Source organism: Myotis myotis, unplaced genomic scaffold (genome assembly GCF_014108235.1).
Source record: "Myotis myotis isolate mMyoMyo1 unplaced genomic scaffold, mMyoMyo1.p scaffold_m19_p_2, whole genome shotgun sequence".
Lineage (NCBI taxonomy): Eukaryota > Metazoa > Chordata > Mammalia > Chiroptera > Vespertilionidae > Myotis > Myotis myotis.
The window spans coordinates 210,154,807-210,180,137 of NW_023416324.1; the positions used below are offsets into that span (position 1 = coordinate 210,154,807).

At 58.2% G+C, this 25,331-nt stretch overlaps 1 protein-coding gene across 4 annotated transcripts in view; it reads right to left on the bottom strand.

Moving 5' to 3' along the window:
- Window positions 1–1,918: 1,918 nt before the first annotated feature.
- Window positions 1,919–25,331, bottom strand: part of PDE9A (phosphodiesterase 9A) — an 86,582-nt gene continuing 63,169 nt past the window's right edge. For 3 of the 4 annotated variants that reach the window (XM_036351439.1, XM_036351441.1, XM_036351442.1), the window contains 12 exons: window positions 22,510–22,591; window positions 20,910–20,984; window positions 17,740–17,826; window positions 16,654–16,758; window positions 16,266–16,348; window positions 15,037–15,193; window positions 11,735–11,848; window positions 9,163–9,267; window positions 8,357–8,485; window positions 4,929–5,024; window positions 3,152–3,227; window positions 1,919–2,150 (listed from right to left, as the gene is read on the bottom strand). In XM_036351439.1, coding sequence (XP_036207332.1) covers window positions 2,140–2,150; window positions 3,152–3,227; window positions 4,929–5,024; window positions 8,357–8,485; window positions 9,163–9,267; window positions 11,735–11,848; window positions 15,037–15,193; window positions 16,266–16,348; window positions 16,654–16,758; window positions 17,740–17,826; window positions 20,910–20,984; window positions 22,510–22,591 — 1,120 coding nt within the window. In that variant the 3' untranslated portion in view covers window positions 1,919–2,139. The remainder of the gene's footprint in view (window positions 2,151–3,151; window positions 3,228–4,928; window positions 5,025–8,356; window positions 8,486–9,162; window positions 9,268–11,734; window positions 11,849–15,036; window positions 15,194–16,265; window positions 16,349–16,653; window positions 16,759–17,739; window positions 17,827–20,909; window positions 20,985–22,509; window positions 22,592–25,331) is intronic. The other variant, XM_036351440.1, reaches the window with a different exon arrangement.

The window sequence follows — 25,331 nt, forward strand, 5'->3', positions numbered from 1 at the left end:
GAGCCTCAGATGGACGTCACCAGGGGTCTTCCGAGGGTGTGCGGGGACCTGGGAAATTATTTTCTGCAGGTGCCTTGCTACGTAAACAGTGTGGGTCACCCCGAACCAGCTTTGGGCTGTCGGAGCTTCCTTGGGAGCAGCAGGACCGGGGGCAGGCCGGGGCCAGGCTCCGCTGTGGGCGTCAGAGCCGGGGAAGGTGCAGGGCACAGAAGGGCTGGTCAGCCTGCGAGCCCCCTCGGTGGTGACAACCCACCTCGTTCCCACAACTGACCGCCAAGACCAGTCCTCGGGGCCCCACCGCCTTCTCTCCCTGATCTCTGGCCTCCAGTCTCCAGTGTGGCCGAGCCCCACTGCTCTGCACAGACACAGAGACCCCAGAGCGCCTGCAGCCCAGGCCCGCCTCACCCCGGCCTCACCGCTGCACCTGGCAGCCCTCTCCCTGCACCTTTGTGCTCTCATGCCAACCTGCTCGTCCTGCCATGCAGCCTCCATCACACTGACCCTGCTGTGGGAGTTGCCTTGTTGGATCTCCGCCTGGCTCGCTGCGTTGCTCATCCATCAGGACCCAGGGCCACCTCCTCCAGAAAGCAGGTCGCAAAGGCTGTGGCTGGAGCCACCTGGGGGCTCCCCCCCCCCTCCTCCTCCTCCTCCTCATGCCCACTGGTCTTTCAGAGGTCACTGCAGCCGCCCTCAGGCTCGCTTTCCCCAGGTTCCCAGGCGCCTCCTGTGGCCACAGGCAGTGCAGGAGCACCTGCTTCACAACAACCCTTTATTTGCTTGTTTTCCAGCTCGTGTGAACTCGAGGGGGCGGGCCGCATGGTGCCTGACATCCACCATGGGCACCATTTAAGGAGCGGAGGGAGGAGGGAAGGGCAGGAGGGCAAGGGGCAGGGCAGTCCCTCTGCCAGGCCAGGCTGTGTTGTCCTTGCCGGAGGCCATGAGGAAGGCCTGGCTCTGGCAGGATGGTGGCCCGAGGGACCAGCATGAGTGGGAGGGGCACCATGTGTTTTAAAAAGGAAAAGCAACCCGGGAGAGAATTCTTTCCAATTTATGGGTGTGAGAGTTTGGGACACGCAGCTCTCAGGAGAGGTGGGAAATCTCACAGCTCAAAAATGAATTCTGTGAGGATGGGGAGCAATATCCTGGAGTCCAGGGGGGCGTGCATGCCCAGGACACGGAACCAACCAGGCCATGCAGCTGCCCTGTGAAGGCCGGTTCTCAGAGCGGAGGCTCTTCGGCAGGTTATGTTGTCCTGAGGGGGCGCGGGTGGGGCCCACAGCCTGGGGGCACTCAGGAGTCTGAGTGAGAGCAGGCGGGGCTCTGGGTGAGAGCTTAGGTGTGGGGGCCCCTCAAGCTTGACCAGGAACAAGCAGGGATTGGCTCTCCCTTTGTGGGCCCAGGGCCACCCAGAAAGTTCCCAATGCTTGTCCCTAAGACAAAGGCAGGAAGAAAGGACAGCTTCCTCCTCCCTTGCTGTGCAGATAAGGTCAACTCGGCTCCTTATCTGTGCGTTAACGGCTCCATGCCCACCTCTCGGTGCATAGGCACCAGCCTGCGGTACGTCTGTGTCCTGCACGGATCGGCTGTTGTCTACAGTGTGACCGGCCGCCTGGGGTCCCCACCTCCTCGCACAGGCACCAGTGCCCTCGCAGCTCACAAACACAGGACACGCACGGCCTGGCGCTCCGGGCAGCGGCCTGGCTTTTAATGCGGAATTTGCGCGAGGAGCGCATCGCATCGCACTGGGCAGGCGCTCTGGATGCGTCTGCGGGAAAGCACAGCGTCCTTGTCTCCACGCCAGCACGTTTCTCAGACACACTCCTCCACGAAGAGAAAGAACAGGACCCATTTCTGTATAAGAATATATTATTTAAAAGGCAGTTTAAAAGTAAAAATTCTGTACAGCATCATGAATTCCTTTTTTTTTTTTGTATCACTGAACAAAACGGTCCTTGCGTGGGCGCCAGGGCGTCAGGATCAGCTTCTCCCCGCGGAGGATCTCACGCCGAGTGGCCGGGCCCAGGCACCGTGGACGGACGTCCTCCTCCTTCAGGCGAGGTCTGCTCGGGAGGGAAACGGACTCCGGGTTTGTCTTCATTGGGATTGAAACGCGCAGGCGATATCGCAAGTGTCACAGGACTAGTCGCGCACTGTGTTTGAAAAATGAGGCCATCGGACATATTGTTGAACATGTTCAGGGAAAATAAAACCATCTCGATCCCTCTTCTGAGCCATTCAAAAAATACGATCTGCCTTCAAAATTGAAAGCCAGCCCGGCTGGTGTGGCTCAGTGGTTGAGCATCCATCTATGAACCAGGAGGTCACAGTTCGATTCCCCAGTCAGGGCACATGCTCAGGTTGCGGGCTTGATCCCCAGAAGGGGGCGTGCAGGAGGCAGCCGATCAATGGTTCTCTCTCATCATTGATGCTTCTCTCTCTCCCTCTCTGAAATCAATAAAAACATATTTTAAAAAAAGAAAGAAAAAGAAAAGAAAGCCAGCATTTACGGAGTGCTTCCTATGGACCAGCCCTCTGCTTGGTTAACTGCTAAAACCACAACATGATGGTGATTTAGAGACTCGGGGCCTGAGGCTCAGAGGTTGAGTCTCCAGTGCAAAGCTTGGCCCCAAGGCTTGCTTTGTTGGCTGCTGGGTGCCGGGACCTCTGTTCCTCTAATAAAACCAAACCTAGTTTCTCATGCCGGCACCTTGCTGCTTTATAAACCGAAACTCCCCCAAAGGATCCATCAGCCACCTGGGTGGCGTGTCCTCATTATTCAGGCCGAATGGCTGGTCTGCCTTCTGCATGGACTGAGGGAATGGCTGATGCCAACAAGTGCTCGGGGAGGTGATCACAGCCATGCTAACAAATACTTTCTTTGTGAAAAGCTTGAAAAAAGCGTTTTCCCTTAGGAGTGGCACACCTGCTAATTACTGACCTTTTCCTATCAACTAAAGCATGCCCCCTCCTTCAGAGCCTGATTCTAATTATTCTGAGCAAGGCATACACGTTTTACTTATTTAAAAGTATCTGATATTCAGGTTTCCTCTCTCCTCCCTCCCTTCCCCTTCCCTCCCTCTCGCCCTCCCCAGATTCCAATCCAGCTCCACTGTGTTGGGAACTGCTGGGAATCAGTGCACAACAGCATTACCTTCGCTTGGCTTCCCATCTCTGCTTTTCTCCCTCGACTTGTCGGTGCCCCCGCCTGCCCGGCTCTCGCTCTTCCTCTGTAACCAGGACAGACAGAGAAGTCAGGCTCGGGGACCCTGAGGGGTGGCTGCTCGTCTGCTTGGGAGCTCCCCGTTGACTGCAGATGCTAAAACGTGAAGCTGAGACGAACGTCTGCAACCTTGTGGTGCCAAACACACACGTGTGAGCGTTTCAGACACAGCTCGGTGCACGGGCCACCTTCCCTGCTACGGGAGGCCTCACCCGGTGCGGCCACTGCCGGGCGCCTGGACGGCGAGCTCACACTGGCTGCAGTGCACACAGCCCCGTGGACTGGCCGTGGCGACTGTGGAGTCCACATCCCTTTCACCTCCTTTCTGGTCTGTCCTTTCTGGGGGCAGGAAGGGGCCGTGGAGGGTCCCAGTGGCCCCCACTGGGCGGCCGGGGCCTGGGACTTGGAGGCTCAAGGCCTCCGTTGAGATGACGTGTGGATGGCCCTGGAGAGTCAGGCTCTGCAGCTCTCCTGCAGGGGGTCTGGGCAGGGGGACGCCTCTTCTTACATCCGTCCTCTGTATCATCTGCTCTTAGCTTTTGGAGTTTCAGCACCTGCCTGTGACCTGACAGCCGTGGGCAAACTACAGCCCGCGGGCCGGATCCGGCCAGTTTGAAATGAATAAAACTAAAAAAAAAAAGACCGTACCCTTTTATGTAATGATGTTTACTTTGAATTTATATTAGTTCACACAAACACTCCATCCATGCTTTTGTTCCGGCCCTCCGGTCCATTTAAGAACCCATTGTGGCCCTCGAGTCAAAAAGTTTGCCCACCCCTGTGCTAGAATCTAACTAGAGAGATGGAGATGGCTGGGCTGTGGGCTGGGAGGTATGTGTTGAGCACCTACTCTACGTCCAGCATTGCACCAAGGAGGCTGAGAGCAACACAGGGCGAGCCTCAGCAGGGCATGGCGGGAGTTCCCAGTGGCAGAGGCAGGTGGAGGCACCGTGATGGGGAGGCCCTGGCTGAGGTGAGCAGTGAAGAAGACATGGTGCAGAGCCAGGTGGGGGGCACAGGCTGGGATGGGGTGAGGTCAGCCACAGCCACATGGGGCCAAAGTATGAAGCAGCAGGGAGACTGCTCCAGCTGCACTGGGGCCCCCGGGGAGAGGGGAGGCCACACCTGGGGTGGGTGGAGGTCAGGTGAGAAGGTCAGTGGGTGGTCCCAAGAGGCAGGGGGCCCTGACGCAGAGATGCGCACACCCCGGGGTCCTGCCTTGGCCAGACTAACTTGGGGGGCTTTGGGGGAAACCTCGACCCCAGCTCTGAGCCTGTGAACTGGACCTCCCCTGAAAACTATCAATCCCCAAACACCCTAAAGCCAGGCCCGGTCTGTCTCCCTGGCCCCTGGGAGGGGCCGAGCTGCCCCGTGGGAGAGTCTGTGGCCTAGAGCCAGGACGGGACATGGTGGTGGCTTTTCCCAGGCCAGGGGGAGCCTCTCAGTGAACAAGGTCAGCGCAGGGGCAGGGGGAGGAGAGGGAGGACGTTGGCCGGACGCTGCTGGGGGAGGGAGATGCCGTGGACGCTGACCCTCGTCACCTCACAGCGGGCGGCACTGTCATGTGACCTCCAACCACGTTAGAGCCCCCGATGTGGTCGGCCTGCCTCTCCTTTGGGTGGGAACGAGCGCCCGTCCAGAGGGGCCGCCTCGCGGTGCCAGCAGCGTGGACGGAGCCCGCGTCACCCGCTGTCCCGCGGGGCCCTACCTCCGTCATGGCGTCGTCCATCTGCTTCAGCTCCTCGTAGCGGTCTCTGGATTCCCACAGGGGCTGCAGCATGCTTTCCTCAACCGCAGGGAAGAGCTGGAGGGGGACACACTCGGTCAACCGTCCGCCGCTGAGGCGACGGAAAGCGTTTGGGACAAGGGCAGGTCCTGTGTCTCAGTGGATCGCACGGGAATCTGCATCCGTCCACGGGGCGCGGTCGGAGCCCCCAGGGTGTGGCCTCTATGGCATCCGAGGTGACCAAGGTTCTGACACTGTCGGGTCAATGGTTCCTGGAGCCCCTCACGCCTGCCACCTGCCCACCTGGTTCCACGGTCCCCGCTGTCTCCTGCTTCTCACAGGGACCTGGTAGAAGCCACTCCCTCCCCAACTCTCCCCTCCCGTGTCCCCCTGCCCCCCAACTGTCCACACTGCACTTTCTCATCTTCCAAAGCCAACTTCATCCACTCGGCCCCCGACAGCCCCAGAGCCTGGAGGGACTCGCTCATGCCTGCCCTCCAGCCTGGACGGCTCTGTCCTCCAGTCTGTCCGCCTGTTGGACATTCGCTGAGACTCAGCACAGGTTGCCTCCCCCCTCCCTCCCCACCCGGGGCCCTGTGCACACAGCTCTCCTCCCGGGAAGGTCACACTCCGCCCTATTGCAGGGGAGGGTGGGCCTGTGGTCGCGTCACTGCAGCCGGGACCAGCTCTGCTCGCCCGCTGTGAAGGCGCAGTGTGTGGAGAGAACGCTGTGAGCAAGAAGGCAGCTCCCGAGAAGCAACAGTGCCCGGGGCTTAAGGAAGGAGCGCTGAGCTGGTTCTGGAAGATGGAGGGAGCAGCATGTGAGGCTGGGGGCCCAGGGGAGGGAAGGGTGCACTTGGTGGTAAAGGTTGGAAGAAAGGCCAGGACCAGGAGCTGCGGGCCGTCCTGCCAGACAGAGGTGCTACGGAGGACGGGGGACCATGGGCCTGTGTTGGGGCAGTGGGGAGCCATGGAGGGTTCAGGAGAGAGGGGGAGACCTCCTTCCTGAAGGTTAACCTGGTGACAGCCGTGTGCTGGGTGGAGTGAGTGAGATGGAGATGGGACCGCTTAGGAGGTTCTTCCGAAGGTGACGGTGAGAGGAGCTGACACAGGCTCCTCTGGGGCCCCGCGAGCAGAGGGCCACTCGGAGGAGGTCTCCGTGGGGACTAGCAGGCTGGCCCTGGTGGCGCAGGAAGGGGAAGCGGGAGGTTCTGTGGGTGTGCTGCTGTGGGGAGCAGGAGGCGGGAGGGCAAGTGGGAGGTGGGGGGAGAGTGTTGGGCGTGTTGGTGTTAAGGTGGAGGGGGGCTTCAGGTGGGGTGTCCGGCGGGCAGTTACAGTTCACATGCACGTGTGTGTGAGCGTGTGGGCGAGTGTGTGAGCGTGTGTGAGCGTGTGGGCGGGTGTGTGAGCGTGTGGGCGAGTGTGTGAGCGTGTGGGCGAGTGTGTGAGCGTGTGGGCGAGTGTGTGAGCGTGTGGGCGAGTGTGTGAGCGTGTGGGCGTGTGTGTGAGTGTGTGGGCGAGTGTGTGAGCGTGTGGGCGTGTGTGTGAGCGTGTGGGCGAGTGTGTGAGCGTGTGGGCGTGTGGGCGAGCGTGTGGGCGAGCGTGTGGGCGAGTGTGTGAGCGTGTGGGCGTGTGTGTGAGCGTGTGGGCGGGTGTGTGAGCGTGTGGGCGAGTGTGAGAGCGTGTGGGCGTGTGGGCGAGCGTGTGGGCGGGTGTGTGAGCGTGTGGGCGAGTGTGTGAGCGTGTGGGCGTGTGTGTGAGTGTGTGGGCGAGTGTGTGAGCGTGTGGGCGTGTGTGTGAGCGTGTGGGCGAGTGTGTGAGCGTGTGGGCGTGTGGGCGAGCGTGTGGGCGAGCGTGTGGGCGAGTGTGTGAGCGTGTGGGCGTGTGTGTGAGCGTGTGGGCGGGTGTGTGAGCGTGTGGGCGAGTGTGAGAGCGTGTGGGCGTGTGGGCGAGCGTGTGGGCGGGTGTGTGAGCGTGTGGGCGTGTGTGTGAGCGTGTGGGCGAGTGTGTGAGCGTGTGGGCGGGTGTGTGAGCGTGTGGGCGGGTGTGTGAGCGTGTGGGCGGGTGTGTGAGCGTGTGGGCGGGTGTGTGAGCGTGTGGGCGGGTGTGTGAGCGTGTGGGCGGGTGTGTGAGCGTGTGGGCGAGTGTGAGAGCGTGTGGGCGTGTGGGCGAGCGTGTGGGCGGGTGTGTGAGCGTGTGGGCGTGTGTGTGAGCGTGTGGGCGGGTGTGTGAGCGTGTGGGCGGGTGTGTGAGCGTGTGGGCGGGTGTGTGAGCGTGTGGGCGGGTGTGTGAGCGTGTGGGCGGGTGTGTGAGCGTGTGGGCGGGTGTGTGAGCGTGTGGGCGGGTGTGTGAGCGTGTGGGCGGGTGTGTGAGCGTGTGGGCGAGTGTGTGAGCGTGTGGGCGGGTGTGTGAGCGTGTGGGCGAGTGTGTGAGCGTGTGGGCGGGTGTGTGAGCGTGTGGGCGAGTGTGTGAGCGTGTGGGCGGGTGTGTGAGCGTGCGTCCACAACGTGTGCATGTGTGTGTGAACGTGTGGGCGAGTGTGTGAGCGTGTGGGCGTGTGTGTGAGCGTGTGGGCGAGTGTGTGAGCGTGTGGGCGAGTGTGTGAGCGTGTGAGCGTGTGTGTGAGCGTGTGGGCGAGTGTGTGAGCGTGTGTGAGCGTGTGGGCGGGTGTGTGAGCGTGTGGGCGAGTGTGTGAGCGTGTGTGAGCGTGTGGGCGAGTGTGTGAGCGTGTGGGCGGGTGTGTGAGCGTGTGGGCGGGTGTGTGAGCGTGTGGGCGAGTGTGTGAGCGTGTGTGAGCGTGTGGGCGGGTGTGTGAGCGTGTGTGAGCGTGTGGGCGGGTGTGTGAGCATGTGGGCGAGTGTGTGAGCATGTGGGCGAGTGTGTGAGCGTGTGGGCGAGTGTGTGAGCGTGTGTGAGCGTGTGGGCGGGTGTGTGAGCGTGTGGGCGGGTGTGTGAGCGTGTGTGAGCGTGTGGGCGGGTGTGTGAGCGTGTGGGCGAGTGTGTGAGCGGGTGGGCGAGTGTGTGAGCGTGTGTGCACAGCGTGTGCATGTGTGTGTGAACGTGTGGGCGAGTGTGTGAGCGTGTGGGCGAGTGTGTGAGCGTGTGTGAGCGTGTGGGCGGGTGTGTGAGCGTGTGGGCGAGTGTGTGAGCGGGTGGGCGAGTGTGTGAGCGTGTGTGCACAGCGTGTGCATGTGTGTGTGAACGTGTGGGCGAGTGTGTGAGCGTGTGGGCGAGTGTGTGAGCGTGTGTCCACAACGTGTGCATGTGTATGTGAGCGTGTGGGCGAGTGTGTGAGCGTGTGGGCGAGCGTGTGAGCATGTGGGCGAGTGTGTGAGCGTGCGTGCACGGCTGTGCACTCCGTGTTTCTCACTGTCTGTTGTGTCGCCCCGGGTGCGGCGATGGTCACTCACCTTGGTCACTGTTTCAAACATGGGGATCAGGACGAACTTGATGAACCCAATCTGGGCCGTGGCTTTGGTCACTTTGTCCCGGTCCATGAAAGGGGCCACGGGGAGGCCTTCCGACTTCTCGCGGTCGCTCTGGGGAGTGCAGCAGACGCAGCGTTAAAGAAACACGCAGGGAACTTGGGGGGCTCTGGGGATCACTGTTCTTCGAGGAGGAGAAATATGAGCTGATATGCCGCGGCCAGCCCAACCGCGGTGCGTTATGTAAATCAGGAATAACAATTGCCAATTGTTTGAAAAGACGATGCTGCTCTGAGCGCTACATCGGGTGTGCAGGGCCGTGCGGGGCCGTGGGGTGAGCACTGAGGGGAGGGCACAGGCAGAGGCCAACGAAGTGGGTCGCAAGAACGCGCCGTGGCAGAAGCAGCTTGGGGACACCCCGCCGGCTCATCAGAGCTTCCCCGGCCGCCCCGGGAGCCCTTCCTGTCTCTGCAGTCTTGACCTTCAGGCGGTTGTCTGACATGTGTGCCGCTCAGAGCAGCTTACTTAGTGGTGACCGGCGGCAGTTCCACAGCATTAGCTTTCCCAGGCAGCCATGCCTCCCAGGTCTGAGATGACAGCCTCGCTCCCGCTCCCGTTGGCTGTGCGCCTGCCGTGAAGGCTTTCTGGGGGCGGGAGGCACTTCTGCCGACCCGTCTGTGTCCACTGTGACCCGCCTGCTGCGATTCAAACTGGGCCTCACGTAAGGGGCCAGGCAGAGCGCCCGGAGGCGTGACTGCTGTGCACGAAATATTCCCGTAAAATACTCTTACCTGCATGAAGTATTCTTCTAATAAGCAGTCCACCCAAGGCTCTGCGACTTCCATCGGACGCACCTCGTTGGAGATATCACAGCATTTTATCAAAATCATCTTCAGCTGCAAGAAGAGGCCTGGGGTCAGGCAATGGCGCGCAGACCGGAACCCACGCCGTTTGGGCTGGACGTGGCCCCCAGGAGCGGGCGGGGCTGTGGACGGGGCTGAGCTCGGCTGCCCCTCCATGGCTCAGCCAGGGCGCCTGTGGTGGGGTCCCTGGCGGTCTGCATCTCGACCCTCAGCCTCAATTGGGGAGGATGAGGGGCATCACTGCACCCCCATAGGATCAGAATGTTTTTCTTTCTTTTTTTAAAAATCCTCACCCAAGGATATTTTTCCATTGATTTTTAGAGAAAGTGGGAGAGGGAAAGACAGAGAGAAATGTCGAGGTGAGAGAAACACATCGACTGGTTGCCTCCTGCATGTGCCCTGACCAGGGCGCGGGCCGGGGAGGAGCCTGTAATTGAGGTACGTGCCCTTGACCGGAATCGAACCTGGGACTCTTCGTCCGCAAGTTGATGCTCTATCCACTGAGCTACACCGGCTAGGGCTCAGAATGTTTTCTCGGCGGGACCTTGAGTGGTAGAACAGCCCATTTAACACCAGGACCTTCTGTCATACGAATATACATTATGAAGTTCTTGATTATTGAAGAGACAGGAAAAAGTGTAGAGAGGCATCGTTAGCGATGAATAATGGAGCCACTACAGTCAAGCTGCTAAATTATTAAAATCACGTTGCCTAAGGCAGGAGGAGATGATTATAGTCTTGTTCTAATCAGCTGGGAACTTGCACTTGAACTCTCCAGTCCCGTGTCAATGCCGGGACATACAGCAGACCTGCAGGTAATCCTCTGATGACCTCAGAAGGACTAAGAAAAGAATGTTCTCGTATCCAGACCGCTGAACGTGACCAGACCTCCTGGCGTCCATCCTCCAGACCATCTGGACCAATCCGAGGGCCAAAAATGCACACTGGTCCTTCTCCAGAATGTACACTTTGCTATAAGTACTCTTAGCTTTTCTTTCTTCTCCGGGACATTTCTGGGTTTTGGCTTAGCTGTGTTTCTAGTTGGCAAATCCTAAGATCCTTGAATAAATCTTGATCATTTATTTCTAGCCAAAGCTTCCAGACTCTCACTCATGTGACGTTAGGAATCAGAGGTTAAAAGGGTAATAGGAGTGGACAGTGCTGGGACACCCAGTGACAAAGCGGCACATTAGAAATATAGGGTGAACGTAAACGCAGCGAGGGCATAGCCTTGGCACCCTAACCCCTGAATAGGATGGGCAACTGCAGATTCCTCCTATCCCCCGCAGCCCAGGATTAGCAAGACTGCCCGAATGTCAGAGGTGGCATTAGCTTCTGCCCCCTGCTCCCAGGCCCGCGTCTTCCCTGTGGTAGCCGGGCTCTCTGCCTCTGAACCCGGTCAAAGCCGCCACCCTGCAGAAGCCTCCTCTCCCCCTGCGTCCTTCCAGGTCCTGCTCTGGACCCTCTCTCCAGCCTTCCTGGCCACCCAGACCCCGATTTCAGCCCCCACAGTGCCGCCCTGTGCCTGGCCACATCTCGTTTGTGCTGTTCCCTAGTTGGGTGCCTTTCTGGTCCTCCCAGGACACCCGACTCCCTCCGAGCCTGGTGAGGTCTGGGCATGCATTTGGTTCCTCCGATGGAGACTCGCCAGGCCCAAGGATTCAGCCAGAGCGTTTCCACCTGAATCAGTCACGTGAGGGCCTTTGGGACCGGCTGCAGCACCAATGACTTGTTCCAGGCCCAGCGACTGTCACCTGGACTTGCCAGTGTTTGAGATCAGTGCTGGCTGCCACTCAGAGTCTGGTGCGGGTCCACCCGGGCTGTGGGCCCCGAATCTGCCTGGGCTGCTCTTCCGGGGGGGAGGGGGCCTTGGGGAACCTGACTTGACTCAACTTCAGCTGAACCTCCAGGTGAGCACTGCCCTTTAGTCCTTCCCTCGTCGCCCTGCCCCATGGCTTCCTGGGAACCGACCCAGGCCTTTCTCGTCTCCTGTGTGAGGAGTCGGGCTGTAGGCCACAGGCAAAGGGCTCTGCCTGGCAGGCCTCGGGGGGACGCTGCCCCCGACACCAGGCTGGGGCCAGCAGGGCACGGCCGTCCTGGAGGGGGTTGAATCAAGGCCTCAGGCCTGGGCCACCGGGTCCCCAAGTTGCCCTCCGAAAGGCTGGGTTCAGCATGTTTTCCCGGGCTGTCCTTTGTGGGAGAGCCAACTATATTCTCAGGAAACCAGAGCAAGATGAACCGCCTTTACCCGCTTACTATCCTCCCACCAGAATGAGAGGGAGCGTGCAAAAACGCTGCCCGTAGCCACGACGGAGCTTTACTGGGGGAGGTTCCCAGCAGGCGGCCTTCCTGGTGAGACTGGGACCTTTGAAAACCAGCTTTATTGGCACCTCCCTCCAAGGCAAGTAGGAGTTGCGGTTTCTCGGTTTCTGGTCTGAGCTGGGGAAAGGACTCCCTCACCAGCTCCCCGACCCCCAAGAGGCGAAATGAGCCTACTCACCAGGGTCATGTGCTCCTCGTTGCTGTAGTCGAAGTTCTCCATCTTCTCTTTGAAGGAATCCATGATCTCTGCGTGCCTGGCCATGTCAGTGGCCAAGATTAATGTGATCATGCCCTGAAGAGCGAAAGAGCAAAGCATGAACACCAGGCAAATCCCAAGCATTCCCCATTGAGCGCCGACTGTGTGCTGAGCCCTCTGCACACACCAAGTCTCTGCACAGACCTCATGCCAGCCCTGTGTGTGTCTAGGAATCACTGTCCTCATTTTCATTTTATTCATGATTATTATTTTTGTTAATCCTCACCTGAGGATATTTTTCCATTGATTTTTAGAGAGTGGAGGAGAGAGGGAAAGGCAGAGAGGAACACTGATGTGAGAGAAACTCATTGATTGGTTGCCTCCTGCACGAGCCCCATCAGGGCCTGGGAACCTGTAACCGCGGTACCGGCCCTTGACCTGCATCGAACCCCGGACCCTTTGGTCCACAGGCCTACGCTCTACCCACTGAGCCAAAACAGCTAGGGTGCTGTGTTCATTTTTAGATACAGAAGCTGACACTGGACGAGGCCGAGGGCCCTGCCCAGGCTGCAGCGGGAGGGTGGAAGCCTGGCGTTCAGGCCCAGCGGAGCCTGACCCCTCCCCCTGCGCTGTGTCTGTGAAGCAGCAGCAGCCACACCAGGTCTCCCAGGACAATGTCCTCATGGATGGCAGCTTGGCCGCGGACAAAGGCTTCCCCGTGGTTTAGTCACCTAGGCCTGTGGTCTTGTTGGAGGTCAATGACCGATTTTCCAAGGGTATTTTTCCCGTTATCTAATCTGTGTGTGATGACATGTGTACCTATTGCTTGGGAGTGATCAAAGTCTGTCTATGTACAATAGCATTCTTCTATGAACGAATTTGTAAATGAGGACGCAATGAGTTTTTAATATAAATAATCCATTACCTTACTAATCAGATGTTGGCTTAAAAGTAACATAATTCAAAACCATGACCATCTGACCATCCATCCATCCATCCATCCATCCACCCATCAATTTATCCATCTGACTTGTCCATCTGTCTGTCCGTTGGTCTGTAGATCCATCCATCCACCCACCCACAAGCATTTACAAACACACCACCGTGTCGAGCATGGTGTTCTACTTTTAAAAAAAAAATGAAACCACAATCATCAAATGCAGAGCTCAAGTCACCCAGCACAGATCATCTCAGATGTGTTGGGAGGAGGGGGGCACGACTGACATTCTGAATGGTGCCATTTCCCTGTGAAGATTTAACTGTGTAGCAGGGAAGGACCTATGCCGTGAGGAGTTAGCCCTCAAAATATTCAGTGACAAAATGTTATTAAAAATCAGGACAACTGCCCGGCTGGTATAGCTCAGCAGTTAAGTGTCGACCTACAAATCAGGAGGTCACTGTTAGATTCCCGGTCAGGACATATGCCTGGGTTTTGGGCTTGATCCCCAGTAGGGGGTATGCAAGAGGACACTGATCAATGATTCTCTCTCATCATTGATGTTTCTATTATTCTCTCCATTTCCTTCCTCTCTGAAATCAATAAAAATATTTTTAAAAATTGGGACAGCTGATTTTAGTCTCAGAAAAAGTCTCGTTTGAACATGAGGCGTTTGAGGCAGGACAACCCTGTGCGCCCCAGGGCGGACACGAGGAAGATCTGGGCTGTGGGGTCAGCCGCTCCTCCAGCCAGGCACTTCCTCCCCAGGGTCGCTGGGTCTCCCACGAGGGGGCGTTCAGGTGCTCGGATTCTCCAGGTCGTATGCATTCCAGGTCGCTGGGCAGCCGTCAGGGGCAGCAGCCAATGCAGTGCTGTCTCCAGGACTTGCCCTTTACCTGCTTCAGAGAAAGGTTCCCTCGGGCTCTTCAGAACAGCACATGGCACTTGCTTGCCCGGTGGTTCCATAAACATGGGAGGGAGGCAGAGGCCTGGGCTTGAGGAGGGACTGCCCCGGGAACCGGTGATTCAGCGATGACAGTAAGCACCGCATTTAGCTCTGAACTTCCTGGAAGCAGGGCCAGTGGGGAAACATATATGAAGCTTATCAGCCTCCAGCGGGAGGGAGGGTTCCCAGCTCTGGATTCTAGACCCTTTATCAGGCGCATCTTCAGGGAAGGCCACGAAGACATCTCATGGGTGCGGTTTTCATCCATGGACTGTCAGGGCGTGGCTCCTCCAGACGTGGACCTTGGCTCCTGTGCAGTGTCCCAGGCTGCCATCCACATGGACCCGGGGACACAGAGGACCACAAAGGTGTTATCTCAGGGTTCTGGAGGCCAGAAGCCTGGATCCAAGGTGTCGGAGGGCCCTGCTCCCTCCCAGGGCCCCAGGGGAGGGTCCCCTGCTTCTTCCAGCTGCTGGTGGCCCAGCATTCCTTGGCTTGTGTCCACATTACTCCAGTCTCTGCCTCTGTCATCTCATGGCCTTGTCGTCTGTGTATCTCTGTTTTCTCCTCTTCCGTCTCTTGTAGAGACACTTGTCGTTGGATTTAGGGCCCGCCTGGCTAGCCCAAGCCAGTCTTACCTAGCGATCCTAACGATGCAGCTGTGAAGACCCTTTTTCCAATTAAGGGTAACTTCACAAGGCCGAGGGTCAGGAGGTAGACATACATTTTGTTTTTGTTTTTTTTGGCAGGGGTGGGGCTACCATTCAACCTACTACATTCCTCCAAAGGTCGCCCTGATGTCCTCCCTCAGAGGGTGGAGCACAGAGACGCGCTCGGTGGGACCTCCTGGGCGAGGGCTGTCATTTGTGGTGAGTGGAAGTGTCTGCCTCAGGACAGGGGGCGCTCTCAGTCTCCTCCCAAAATGCCCCGAGAAGTGGTCAAGTCTCTTAGCTGAAGTGGGCAGTGGGCAGACTGGGTCAGGGGGTGGCAGGGGACAGTGGTCAGGGCCCAGCTAGGTTGGATGTGGCAGGTATGTCTGTCCAGGGTCTGCTGTGTACTCCCTGTGCTCCCTGGGCAAGTTACCCAGCGTCTGTGGACCTCTCCCCGCTGCGTGGCAATGGAGAGAGGGCGTATCTCCAAGGATAAGTTCAACGCTGGGTGTGAACTGCCGTCAGTGGACTCCCAGGTACGCAGGCCCGGGCGTGCACCTCTTCCTGGGCGCTATGTGGCCTTGGAGGCGGTGGGAAGGGGGGCGTGCTCCCCAGGGTCCCTGTGGGCGCTGCTGTGACCGGGAGCTTCCGGGAGCCTCAGCTGGAGAAGGGGTTCTCTCGTGGTCGTGCTCACTGTCTCCCCTGAAAATCCCCCTCACCCTGCAGGCAGAGTGCCCCCACCCCCGCACACCTGTCGGATCTGCTTGAACCCGTCGGGCTGCACGTTGGAGAAGATGTTGCACTCGGGCTGGGCGAGGATCTGGAAGGCCACGGCGCAGTGGTGGTTCTCCAGGGGCGAGATGTCGTTGTAGCGCACGGCCAGCTCGGTGCGGGCGTTGATCTGGTACCTGGAATTGGGGGTGAGGGGGCAGGAGCCTCAGCAGCCCGCACTCGGAGGCGCCCGCGTGTCAGGGCAACACGCTGAGGGGTACTGTGCTGCCGTAGGGGCTGGGAGGCAGTTGTGAAGGGGCTGGTGAAGGCGGCTGCACTCTGCCCGTGCCAGGAACTCACTTCTCCCGGCTCCCCTGACTCTCTCCTGCCCCTTGAATGAGATGATCCCAAGTTTTTACAGTCCTACCAGGTGGACAGCACCCAGAAGTCTCCATTTCTCTGTTACGGTGCCCTGAAGGCACCGGGCCTTTCGGGATGGCACCTTGCAGACATTTCAATACGTGCAAAAGGCAGGCATTTGGGAGAAGAGTCGGATGCTGCGGTCCAGGCCCCGTGCTGGCCTGTCACCGAGGGTGGGCACTGAGGGAGTAGGTGCCCACGGGCTCCCACGCCTTAGAATCCATGGTCCTGACCATGGCAGCAAGGTTCTCGGGCACATTGTGCGTAAAATAAAACTCAGTACACAGGTACACACGTCTGACAGAAAGAAGCCATGTGTCACTGTGAACGCAAACCAATGCCACGCGGTCGGGACTGCGGCGGTCAGGTGGGTGGGACTCTGTGCCTTTGCCTCCAAGAGGCGGGAACGGATCAATGTTCCAGCAAAGCCCACCGTGCACCCCTCCCACTCCCCGCTCACCCACCCTCCTCTCGCTCAGTCCTAGCCCTGGCACGGTCCCTGTGGGAACAGGGTGGGGAGGCTGCCGTGGGGGGCGGGATCCAGAGTGAGATCCCTGTCCGTGTGGGCATCAGGCCCTGCTTCAGGTACCGCCAGGGCTCAGGCCTGTGCAGAGGCACAGCCTGGAGCCAGGACCACAGAGGGTGTGGCAGCCTCGTAGGGTTTGGTGACCTTGAAGGGTCTGCCCAGGGAGGCCCAAGGCCTTGGACAAAGTTCCAAAGTGGGGAGCTGTGTCCCATGGAGGTGGTGCTGGGGGGTCGGAGGCCTCTGCTGACGCTCCGATTTGGGGCTGGTCTGAGTATTGAGCTGAACCGAGTGCCCTTTAAAACGAAAAGTCACCGTGCACGCACGTGTTGTTGTATCCTGGATGGTCCAGATCGTGGCAGACGGCTGCGGTCATTAGGATCAAGATATCCATTTGGGAAAACTTCTCCTGGATTAGAGAGGGGGGTAGGGGTGAGGAGGGGGTGGAGGGGGGTGGAACGAATGATAAGGGCAGGATGAAGCCCCCTCCAGCCGCTGGCCTGGTGGGAGAGGACCCGCCCCCTCTCTGGGGTGGGGTGAGGGGGGCCCACTTGCTCAGTGACTCAGAAGCGCCTCGCCTAGGTGGGCGATGACACTGATGGGCTGGGTGGGTTCCCTGGAGGGTGGAGGAGCTGCTGCGGAGCCCGAGGCTGTCTGTCCCTCTGGGTGGGGGTGCGTCCCTGCCATCCCCTGGAGGGGCTCCCCCAGACCCACCTGGAGCCCGCAGAGCCAGATCATGCTGTACATCATCTGGGCCACGCAGAAGCAGTGCCGGAAGTTGTGGAAAGGGTTGTTCCTGTAGTTGTCGTGCACGCAGAGCTGCGGGAGACGAGGGTCTGACCGCCCGCGCTGTACCCACCGCCCTCTCCAGCTCCCTCGCTAGCCGTCCCAGATGCTCCCTGCCCCGCCCTCGTCTGTGGGGCAACAGTGCTCCTGTGAGGACAGGCGAGGACGGGTGGCCCAGAGGGCAGGCGTGGGGACAGACCTCCAGGCTTTCACCGTGGGCTCCTAGACTCAAGGTGTCTGAGCAGCCACACTGGGACATGGAGCTGAGGGCCAAGCCAGGGGAACTACCGGGGTCCCAGTGACTGTCTGACCTTTAATATTTGGTTCTGAGCAGTATTTTATTTTTAAAAAGGCCCGCTATTAACACACACTCGTACATGCCATTCACGCATGCACACACTCACACACATACTACTCACACCCACAGCCACACATGTACAAATGCACACACAAGCACATTTACACAGGCACACCCTCACAGACATACTCACATAAACACATACACCTACATACACATACACTCACACATGCACACTCACACACACACGTGTGCACACAATACTTACACACATTCAAACACACACACTGACACATATTCACACACGAACACACTCATGCTCACTCACATGGTCCCACCCACAGACACTCATAACACACTCACACATACTCATGCACACACTTGCACATGTACATACTCATGTCTACTTTCCTCACAAACATGCACACACTCAGACACTTTCACACACTCATACATACTTGCACACACACACACACACACACACACACGCCCCTGCTTTAGCACATGCTGCTGCACTGGTCTGCCCTGTCCTCACCATTGTCTCACTTCCTGGAGCAGGAGCGCAGGGGGGAGTGTGTGGTGGGGACACAGGCCGGCGGAATGTCCTGGCAGAACTCTCCTGAGTGCCCAGGGCCACCAGGAAGGTGCCAGGATGGCCACTCCCATGTAACTGGATGAAACTGTGTTCAAGAGGGACTGCAGGGGCTGCCACTTACCAGCCACCTCTTGAGCGTGATGGGGTTGATGCTGAAGTCTCTGACCAGGCAGAGGTCGTGGTACATGTGCTCCAAGCAGCTCAGCATCTGCGGGCACAGGAAGAGCACAGGGTGGTCAACAGCACGCAGGCCGCCCGCCCGGCCCTACCGTCCCGGGAGAGGTCCGCAGGGCAAGCCGGGCAGCTTCTCCAGGCGCGTCCCCAGGGGGCAGCCCTCCCTGGCCCGGGTCCCCCAAGAGTGAGGCCTGTAGACTGGGGATTCAGCAACCCACAGAAGCGGTGTGGGGTTTGAAAGAGCAGTCAGTGTTCAGAAGTCAATGGAATTCTATACAAGACGGAACAGCAAGCGGCTGGATAAGAGGGAGTATGCTGCGCCCAAAGGACCACATCAGAGATGATTTCATTTATTTCCGCTCACAAGGCACAATCTCATTGGGTCAACCTCGCAGTCTCCAGGACTCTGTTCCATCTAACTCAGATCTGAGAGCTGCGCCCCAGAGAAAGGCCCTTCACTCGCCTCAGGCCTGAGCCGGAGGGTACAGGGGCCAGCAACTTCCATCCCCAACACCCTCACTGTGCCCCCTGGGCCACTTATTAATGTGTTAAATTTAGTCCAGAAGGTGAGTGCATTCTGGGTAAGCGCCCTCCCCTCCCTGCAACCTTACTTCACTGACTGTCTTCTAAAAACCCTGCTCACATTGAAATAGATTTTGTTTTCAGTCCCAAAGAGGATTTACTGTCACTGTTATCATCTATTTAAATATCGCTCAGAGCTCTGGAGCTAATTAAGCGAGGGAAGACAGATTAAATTATTTTTAATAAATGAAAGTTTGACAAAGTGGGCTTTGCCTTCTGGGAAAGCAGGTCTTAGATGGGAGCCCAGGGAGACAGATCTGCAAAGCAGGGGCAATGAAGATGTCACTGGGGGGTGCAGAGCTGACACCGGCCAGCGCCTCTCTGCCCAGGGCCACACACCTGTGCCCTGCCTCTGCCACATTCTCCAGCTGCCCGGTGCCTGCGCAGGCATGGCAGGGCCTCCGGACTGAGGGTGCAGCCCCGACACCCCTTGCCCCACCCACCAGCCCATGCGCCGCTCCAGGCAACCCCCAGGAGCTGCATGAAATGATCGGCAGACGAAACCATCTGGTGCCATGGCTGAGGCACGTGGTATCTAAAGCAGGAGTGAGGTGGCCATGCATCTGTCCCCAAGCTGGTGGCAGGTCCTGGTCAGACAGCTGGGCGATGGGGAGTGTGGAGGACTCAGGAGGTGACCAGGAGGCCCAGCCTGTGAGCCCCGTGCTCAGTAGAGGCGGCCACGCTGCGCTTCCCGGCCCCCGTGAGCTGACAGCAGCTTGCGGGGGGGCAGCAGCGTGTGAGGTCATGGACTCCTGGTCTGTGATGGGGGAACACTGGGCTGGAGCCGGGTGAAGCTGGGCACAGCATCTCTCCTGCTCGAAGAGGTGAACCATCGCCACTGGGGGCTCTGACGTGCTCGGGGTGCGAGGTGCTTTGTGGGTGGCCAGATGCAGTTTCTCGGGGGCCAGGTGGGATTTCAGTTTTCAGTTGTGACTCTTTAATTGATCATCTTTGCCGCCCATGGTCCAAAATTCATTGCACCCCCAGATGTGCCAGAGGCCGGGGGTCCAGTCTTTGGGCACCTCTGGTTGTCACCACAGGCAGCGGGAAGAATCAGGCCCCTCACAAGTCTCTGGACCACTGAGATGTGCTGGCAGGAGCCCCAGGCCAGCAGGTGGCCACACAGAGGCCGAGCCCACCCGCAGGGAGCTGTCTGGTTCCTCTCACGCTGGCCCTGCATGTACACTCCACATGTACATACACCCCACGTGTTGTAGGACAGGGAGGCGTGTTCTCTCTCTGGCCACATGACCCTGTGCTCAGAGGAGACAGCAATGGCAGCGATGCCCACCCAGGTGCTTTGCCATCAGGGGCCAGGCTTCCCCTCTTGCTCCTCGTGGCTGAGGACAAATGACTCCAGGGACCGTGCTTTTTCTCGATGTCTCTATAGTGGAGCTTGTCCACCTGCCGGAAGCAGGGACCTGCACGGTCTGGGCCGTTGAGACCAGAGGTCACACCTCTTGTTTCTCCAGGCCACGCGGCCTCCCATACCCAGTCGATTTCTCACAGTGCATTGATCTGGCAGGTGATGGCCGCTCCCCTAAAATGTCTCCTGCTCCTTTATATCCACGCTCCCAGCCTGCACGCGGCCTGGACGTTGTGGAGCACGTGCGCCATCTGGTCCAGTGTTTGCTACGGGACCATCCCTGGCACACAGGCGGGCTCCCGTCAGGCTGGCTGGGGTGGGAGGAGGTGAATCTCAGGTTTCTGGTCAGTGCTGCCGCGGCTTCCCCTTTGCTGGGGGAGCAGGAATGAAAGCACAAGCAGGGTTCACTCCGGGGACCCCAGCGCCCTGGGAGCGGGCCAGCGCTGGTGACCCTCCCTTTCCGCCTTCGCAGGGATGTCATCACTGCCGCTCTCGTCCAGGCGGGCAGCTTGCTGGGGGCAGCCTTTCTGCATCTCTGCTACTGCAAAGCTGGAGAGTCCGTAGATTTTGGGGGCCTGATGTCTGTGATGAGGGACTTTCTGTGTTCTTGAGGTTCAGAAGAGACGGGTATGACTGATATGATTAGGTAACTAGACCAAACAAAGAAAACCTCTTTTGTGTTTTCTCAGCAAAAGGGAAAGTAAAAAAAAATCTTGCCAAGTGCCTCGCCTCCCAGGTCCTGTACGTGTGCCTGTCCGGGGGCCGGCCTGCGCCTTTCCCCATAGAAGCTGCTCTTGGGTGGGGGGGTGTATCTCCACGGTGTGGGGGGTCTGTGGGCAGCAGCTGGCAGCTGAGAGGGTGTTTGTGGGGTCAGCAGAGGGCCCCTGGGGACTCTCGACGATGATGCTCCCTGGGGGTGAGCACCTGCAGTCAGCACCCCAGGGTTCAAGCCCCTGCACTTGACCGCCTGCTCCTCTGTCTGACATCCCCTTCCTGAGTTCTGTCTCCAGGACCCCCCTGAGCCAATCAACAGTCAGCTTAACTAAAACCTGGAGAATCAAGTGAAAAAAGCAACAAAAAGAACAGAGAGGAGAAAGGCCAGGGGGAGAGTGACGGGGATGCTTCCGTCACGTCCCCACGACGCCGGTCCCAGAGGCTCCCCCACTCACCTCGTTGGGCTCCCAGAGCCAGACGTCGAAGGTCGGCTTGCGCAGGCCCTCTATGGTCTCTGGCGAGAGCAGATACTGGAAAGGACAGGAGGGCATTAGCCTCTGGGCTGAGCCACGGCCGTCACCTCTGGGGGACGGGGACGTTTCCTCTGTCCCGCAAGGACACCCGTGTACAGGCTTGCAGGCTACATTCTGCAAGAATTCTGGCAGCGGGCAAACTCCAGGGACGGGAATCCCACCCGAGGCAGGGCCAGAGCGCCCGGCATGCCCACGTGGGCGCGAGGGACCGTTCTGGGGTGACGGGGACGCTCCATCCCTTGACTGTGGTGGATGTTCCCTGACTACACGAGTTTGTCAAAATTCACCATACAATGCGACTCACTGCATATAAGTAACATCTCAATAAACTTGACTTGAAGAAGCAAAGTGAAGTCGCGGGGAAAACTGCTTGGTGTAAGTCCAAATACTGGCTCAGAAGTGGGTTTGGGTTTGCTTTTTGTGGGAGCCCATATGGTTTAGCTGTGGGCTGAGGGCCTACAGGACACGAGTCAGAGTTAAATCGTCACAGGAAACAGGAACTGCGATTTTAGACGTCAGCCAGTCATAGTGTTTTGGGATTAGATATCGTGTTCCGCAAGGGTCGTGGGGTTTCGGTTTATTTTTTTTTAAGGAACCGCAGTGGAGCACTGAGACCCTGTACTTTGGACCTAGGCTGGGCCTCATGACTCCCTAGGGCTGGAACGTGAGAGATCTGGGTCACATTTTCCTACAGAAGAGACGCCGGTGTCCATCTGAAAACCCTGGACAAGCCTGGTTGGTGTGGCTCAGGGGTTGAATGTCGACCCAAGAACCAGGAGGTCACGGTTTGATTCCCAGTCAGGGCACATGCCTGGGTTGTGGGTTCCACCACCAGCAGGGGGCGTGCAGGAAGCAGCCGATCAATGATTCTTTCCCATCATTGGTGTTTCTCTCTCTCTCTCCCTCTCCCTTCCTCTCTCTGAAATCAATCAAAACAGATTAAAAAACAAAACCAAACAAACCACGGACAACCTGCAGGCCCCTGGCCCCTGTGAGTAAGCGGGAGCCCCAATATCAGCTCAAGAGGGCGCTGAAGGTCAGCTGGGCCGGGGGCTCGTTCACTCACCAGCTGAGGGCTCTGCTGAGATGGGTGACCGCCATCCTGAGACCCCCCTCCCCAATTCCCGGGGCCCTGCTGCTTTCACAAGGGCCCGGGGTCTCTGGTAACTGAGAAATCTTTTGTGACCGAAAAGCAAAACTTCTCATAATAACAGCGTATTGTTCAGGGACAGAAGATCCCAGAGAGCAGGTTTTAAAAAATTTACTTAGAAATTTAGCCCTTACCTCCCGCCACAGTAAGCTATGGTCTGGGACCACTTGGCTCAACAAACGTCAAAGAGAAAACTATTCTGCTTAAGAAGAACAGGCGCGTCCCGCAGCCCACGGCCGCGGCAGGAGCTGTTTCTGCAAATGTGCAGACACTGGGCGGCCAGGCCAGGAGGCCAGGGTGGCCGAGGGCGGGGCCTGTGCCCGGGGCTGTGGACACAGACGCTCTATCTTCAGAGGCAGAATTTCATCTTACCTTGGGATAAGTGGGGACATCGCGTTGAGGTGTCAACTTCTTGCTGTTATCCAAAAAACTGTACTTACAGGGGCAGCTGGTCCTAGGGGGGAAGCAAAGGTTAGTCTGCACCGTTGCTTCAGTCTGGGTGTTCACATGGGCAGGGACTGTGGGCACCTCCTCAGAGCAAAACAAACTGCAAACCCCATGCCAAGCCCAGAGCAAACCCTACAGACGCCCTTGGTCGTATCTGTTGTGGAGGATAAGTCATAAAGCCAGAGACGCCTCATCACTGACCCCCAGGGCCCCTGCTGGGTCTCCACAGGTACAGTGGGCTCTTGGAAACATGGGTCTTCATTACAGATAAGCTCCTAAAAACCTTTTAAAATGACGAAAGCAAAGCGCGTTCCTTCCACAAAATTCAACCAACACAGAAGTAAAGTAAAATAAAAAAAAAATCGAAGTTCCTACATCACCCCCTCCTTTCCTCTTGAGTCGAACACCCTGGGGATCCCTGCTGCGGTGTGGGGTATTCTTCCGGAACATTCCGGGCCTGGACACACACGGACAGCCCCGTGCTTTCCAACAGAGGCGGGATCGCACCAACGTCCTCCCGGCTGGGCCGCCAGCTGCTTTCACCGAACGCGCCACACACCTGCTGGTGCGGCTTCACAGAGCCCGGCCTTGTTAAAAGCAAGCCCTTCTCCGGTGCCCGGGGGGTGGCCGCACTGCACGCTATCAGTCCGGCCCCCAAGACGACTTCAGGGTGCCCCCAATTTTCCCATCACATGCGTGCTGACAGGCGGATCTGCTACCTGGCTCGGTCTTCGTCATTACTCAATGTCAAGGTGTCCCACAAAAGAACAGAAGGAAAGGGGCCAGGTGTGATCTGGGTAGAAAGCCACCCTCCGGGATCAGGGAGAGTGTGCTGGCCCCTGGGGTCGTACCCGGGGGCTGGAAGTGGAGGGCCACGCCAGGAGATCTGGCTGCTCCGTGGCCCCCTCCCCACTTGGGGACCTTAACTTTCTTGTATGTGAACGTGCTCTCCATCCTCCCGCTGATGGGGAGCACAGGGAGTGGGGGTGTCTGCACCCCTCTGTCTGAGGTTCTCAGGCCGGTGGGCGGGAGCCAGCACATCACTGTGCCGCAGCAGCAGCTCGTGCGGTCTGTGGGAGCCGTTGGCGGCCGTACAGTAAGAGCCATGAAGAAAGGCACACCCTTTCAGCTCGACTGTCTACTCTGGGGGATTCACCTAAGAGAAGAATTAGGCACAAGCAAACAGCTCTGTGCACAAAGGTATTCATCGCCGCTTATCTGTTGTAAAAAACACCGAACCGAACGAGAAGTGACTTAAACGGCCCCAATGGGAACTAGTTGAAGCCACTTTGGTACGGAGCGGTCGTTAAGATAACTGAGAAAGCGATGTGAGGTGAGGAAAGTCTGGGTGGAAAGAGAAGCGTCGCCCGCAGCGTGTACTGAACCGGAGTGCGGAAATACTCTCCCAGGCGCGAGCAAACACGCTCACGGGGGGTGGACAGCGAGCCGGCGCTGCGCCCTCTGGAAGAAGGGGTGAGCCACATGTGGGTTAAATCTGGCCTATTTCTCTCTCACCATGCCGCGTGTGAAACAATTAAACATAGTATTTCTTAGTTGTTTTATATGCAAAAAAAAAAAACTTATGGGAAATCAGTGTCCGCATGTGAATTGGGGGCCTTGTGGCTGCTGCCATTTTGGCGATTCACCCCCACATCAGGTTAGTCTGATGGCTTTACAAGGAGGCTGTGCTGCTTGCACACTCAGGATAGTCAAGCTATTTTCTTTCTGAGAAAGGGGCCCTCGGTACTGTCTTCTTGGCATGCTGCTACTCCTCCCCTCAACTCTGCGCTAACAGGAGCAATCAGAGTCGCTGTGACAGCTTCCTGCGTGAAGGGGGTGTAACAAAAGGAACAAAGTGAACCAATAGAAGGCCCCAACCACATGATTTCCATGTCACCCCGCGAAGGAGAAATGCCATTTGCACATTCCCGAGCAGCGCTGAACTTGGTCTGTGCACGTAAGAAAAGAGATAACGTTATCATGACCTTTTTTCTGCTTTTACCCCCTTTTCTATAAATACCCATGCACATGCTGTGTAGGCGAGTCGTGTGCATTTGCCAGGAGGGCTGTGGCAAGAGGGCTGGACAGCTGGAATCCAGCTGCTTCCTCAAAAATCCCAGCATGGGCAGTGTCTGCTGGGTGCCTGGCAACTTGTGCCAGGGCCTCTCCACCTCGCCAGGCGGCCCTGCCTGCTCCCTCTGCACCCAGTTGCCATGGGAACCAGCATCCTCCAGCTGATAGAGCAGCTGGCATGGTGCCTTTCCTTTTCATTCTATTTGGAGCGTGTTTTTCTTTTCATTTCCTGGGCTCTCAGCCTCCACTCCCCTGGGGCTCACACCATTGGTCAAGGCCATTTGTTGGAGATGAAGTTGAGATTACAGACCCCAGAGCCCTCTGATGCCACTCATGCTCCTGCAGCCCTCCCCCGCCCCGAGCCAACCAGCAAGCTCCACCCTGTGGCCTAAATTCCAGCAGGCCACCGGACCTCTTTCCTCATGGGGGAAAGAAAGAGAAACCCCAAGGTGTGTGTCTCCGGGGAGGGCGGCCTATTCTGGGGGTGTCTGTGAGCCTGCCCTGGCTCACAGTAGTGACCTGGCTGCCGTCTGCTGCTCCCCGAGAGGAAAAGGAGGTCTCGTGCGTGCAGACCTGGCCCCGAGGCCCTGTCGGGGTGCTGTGTGGGTGGACCTGGGTCGGCACTTCAGGCTCATTAGCCTTTGGTTCGTGGGGACAGAGTGGGGCTCGCCTGG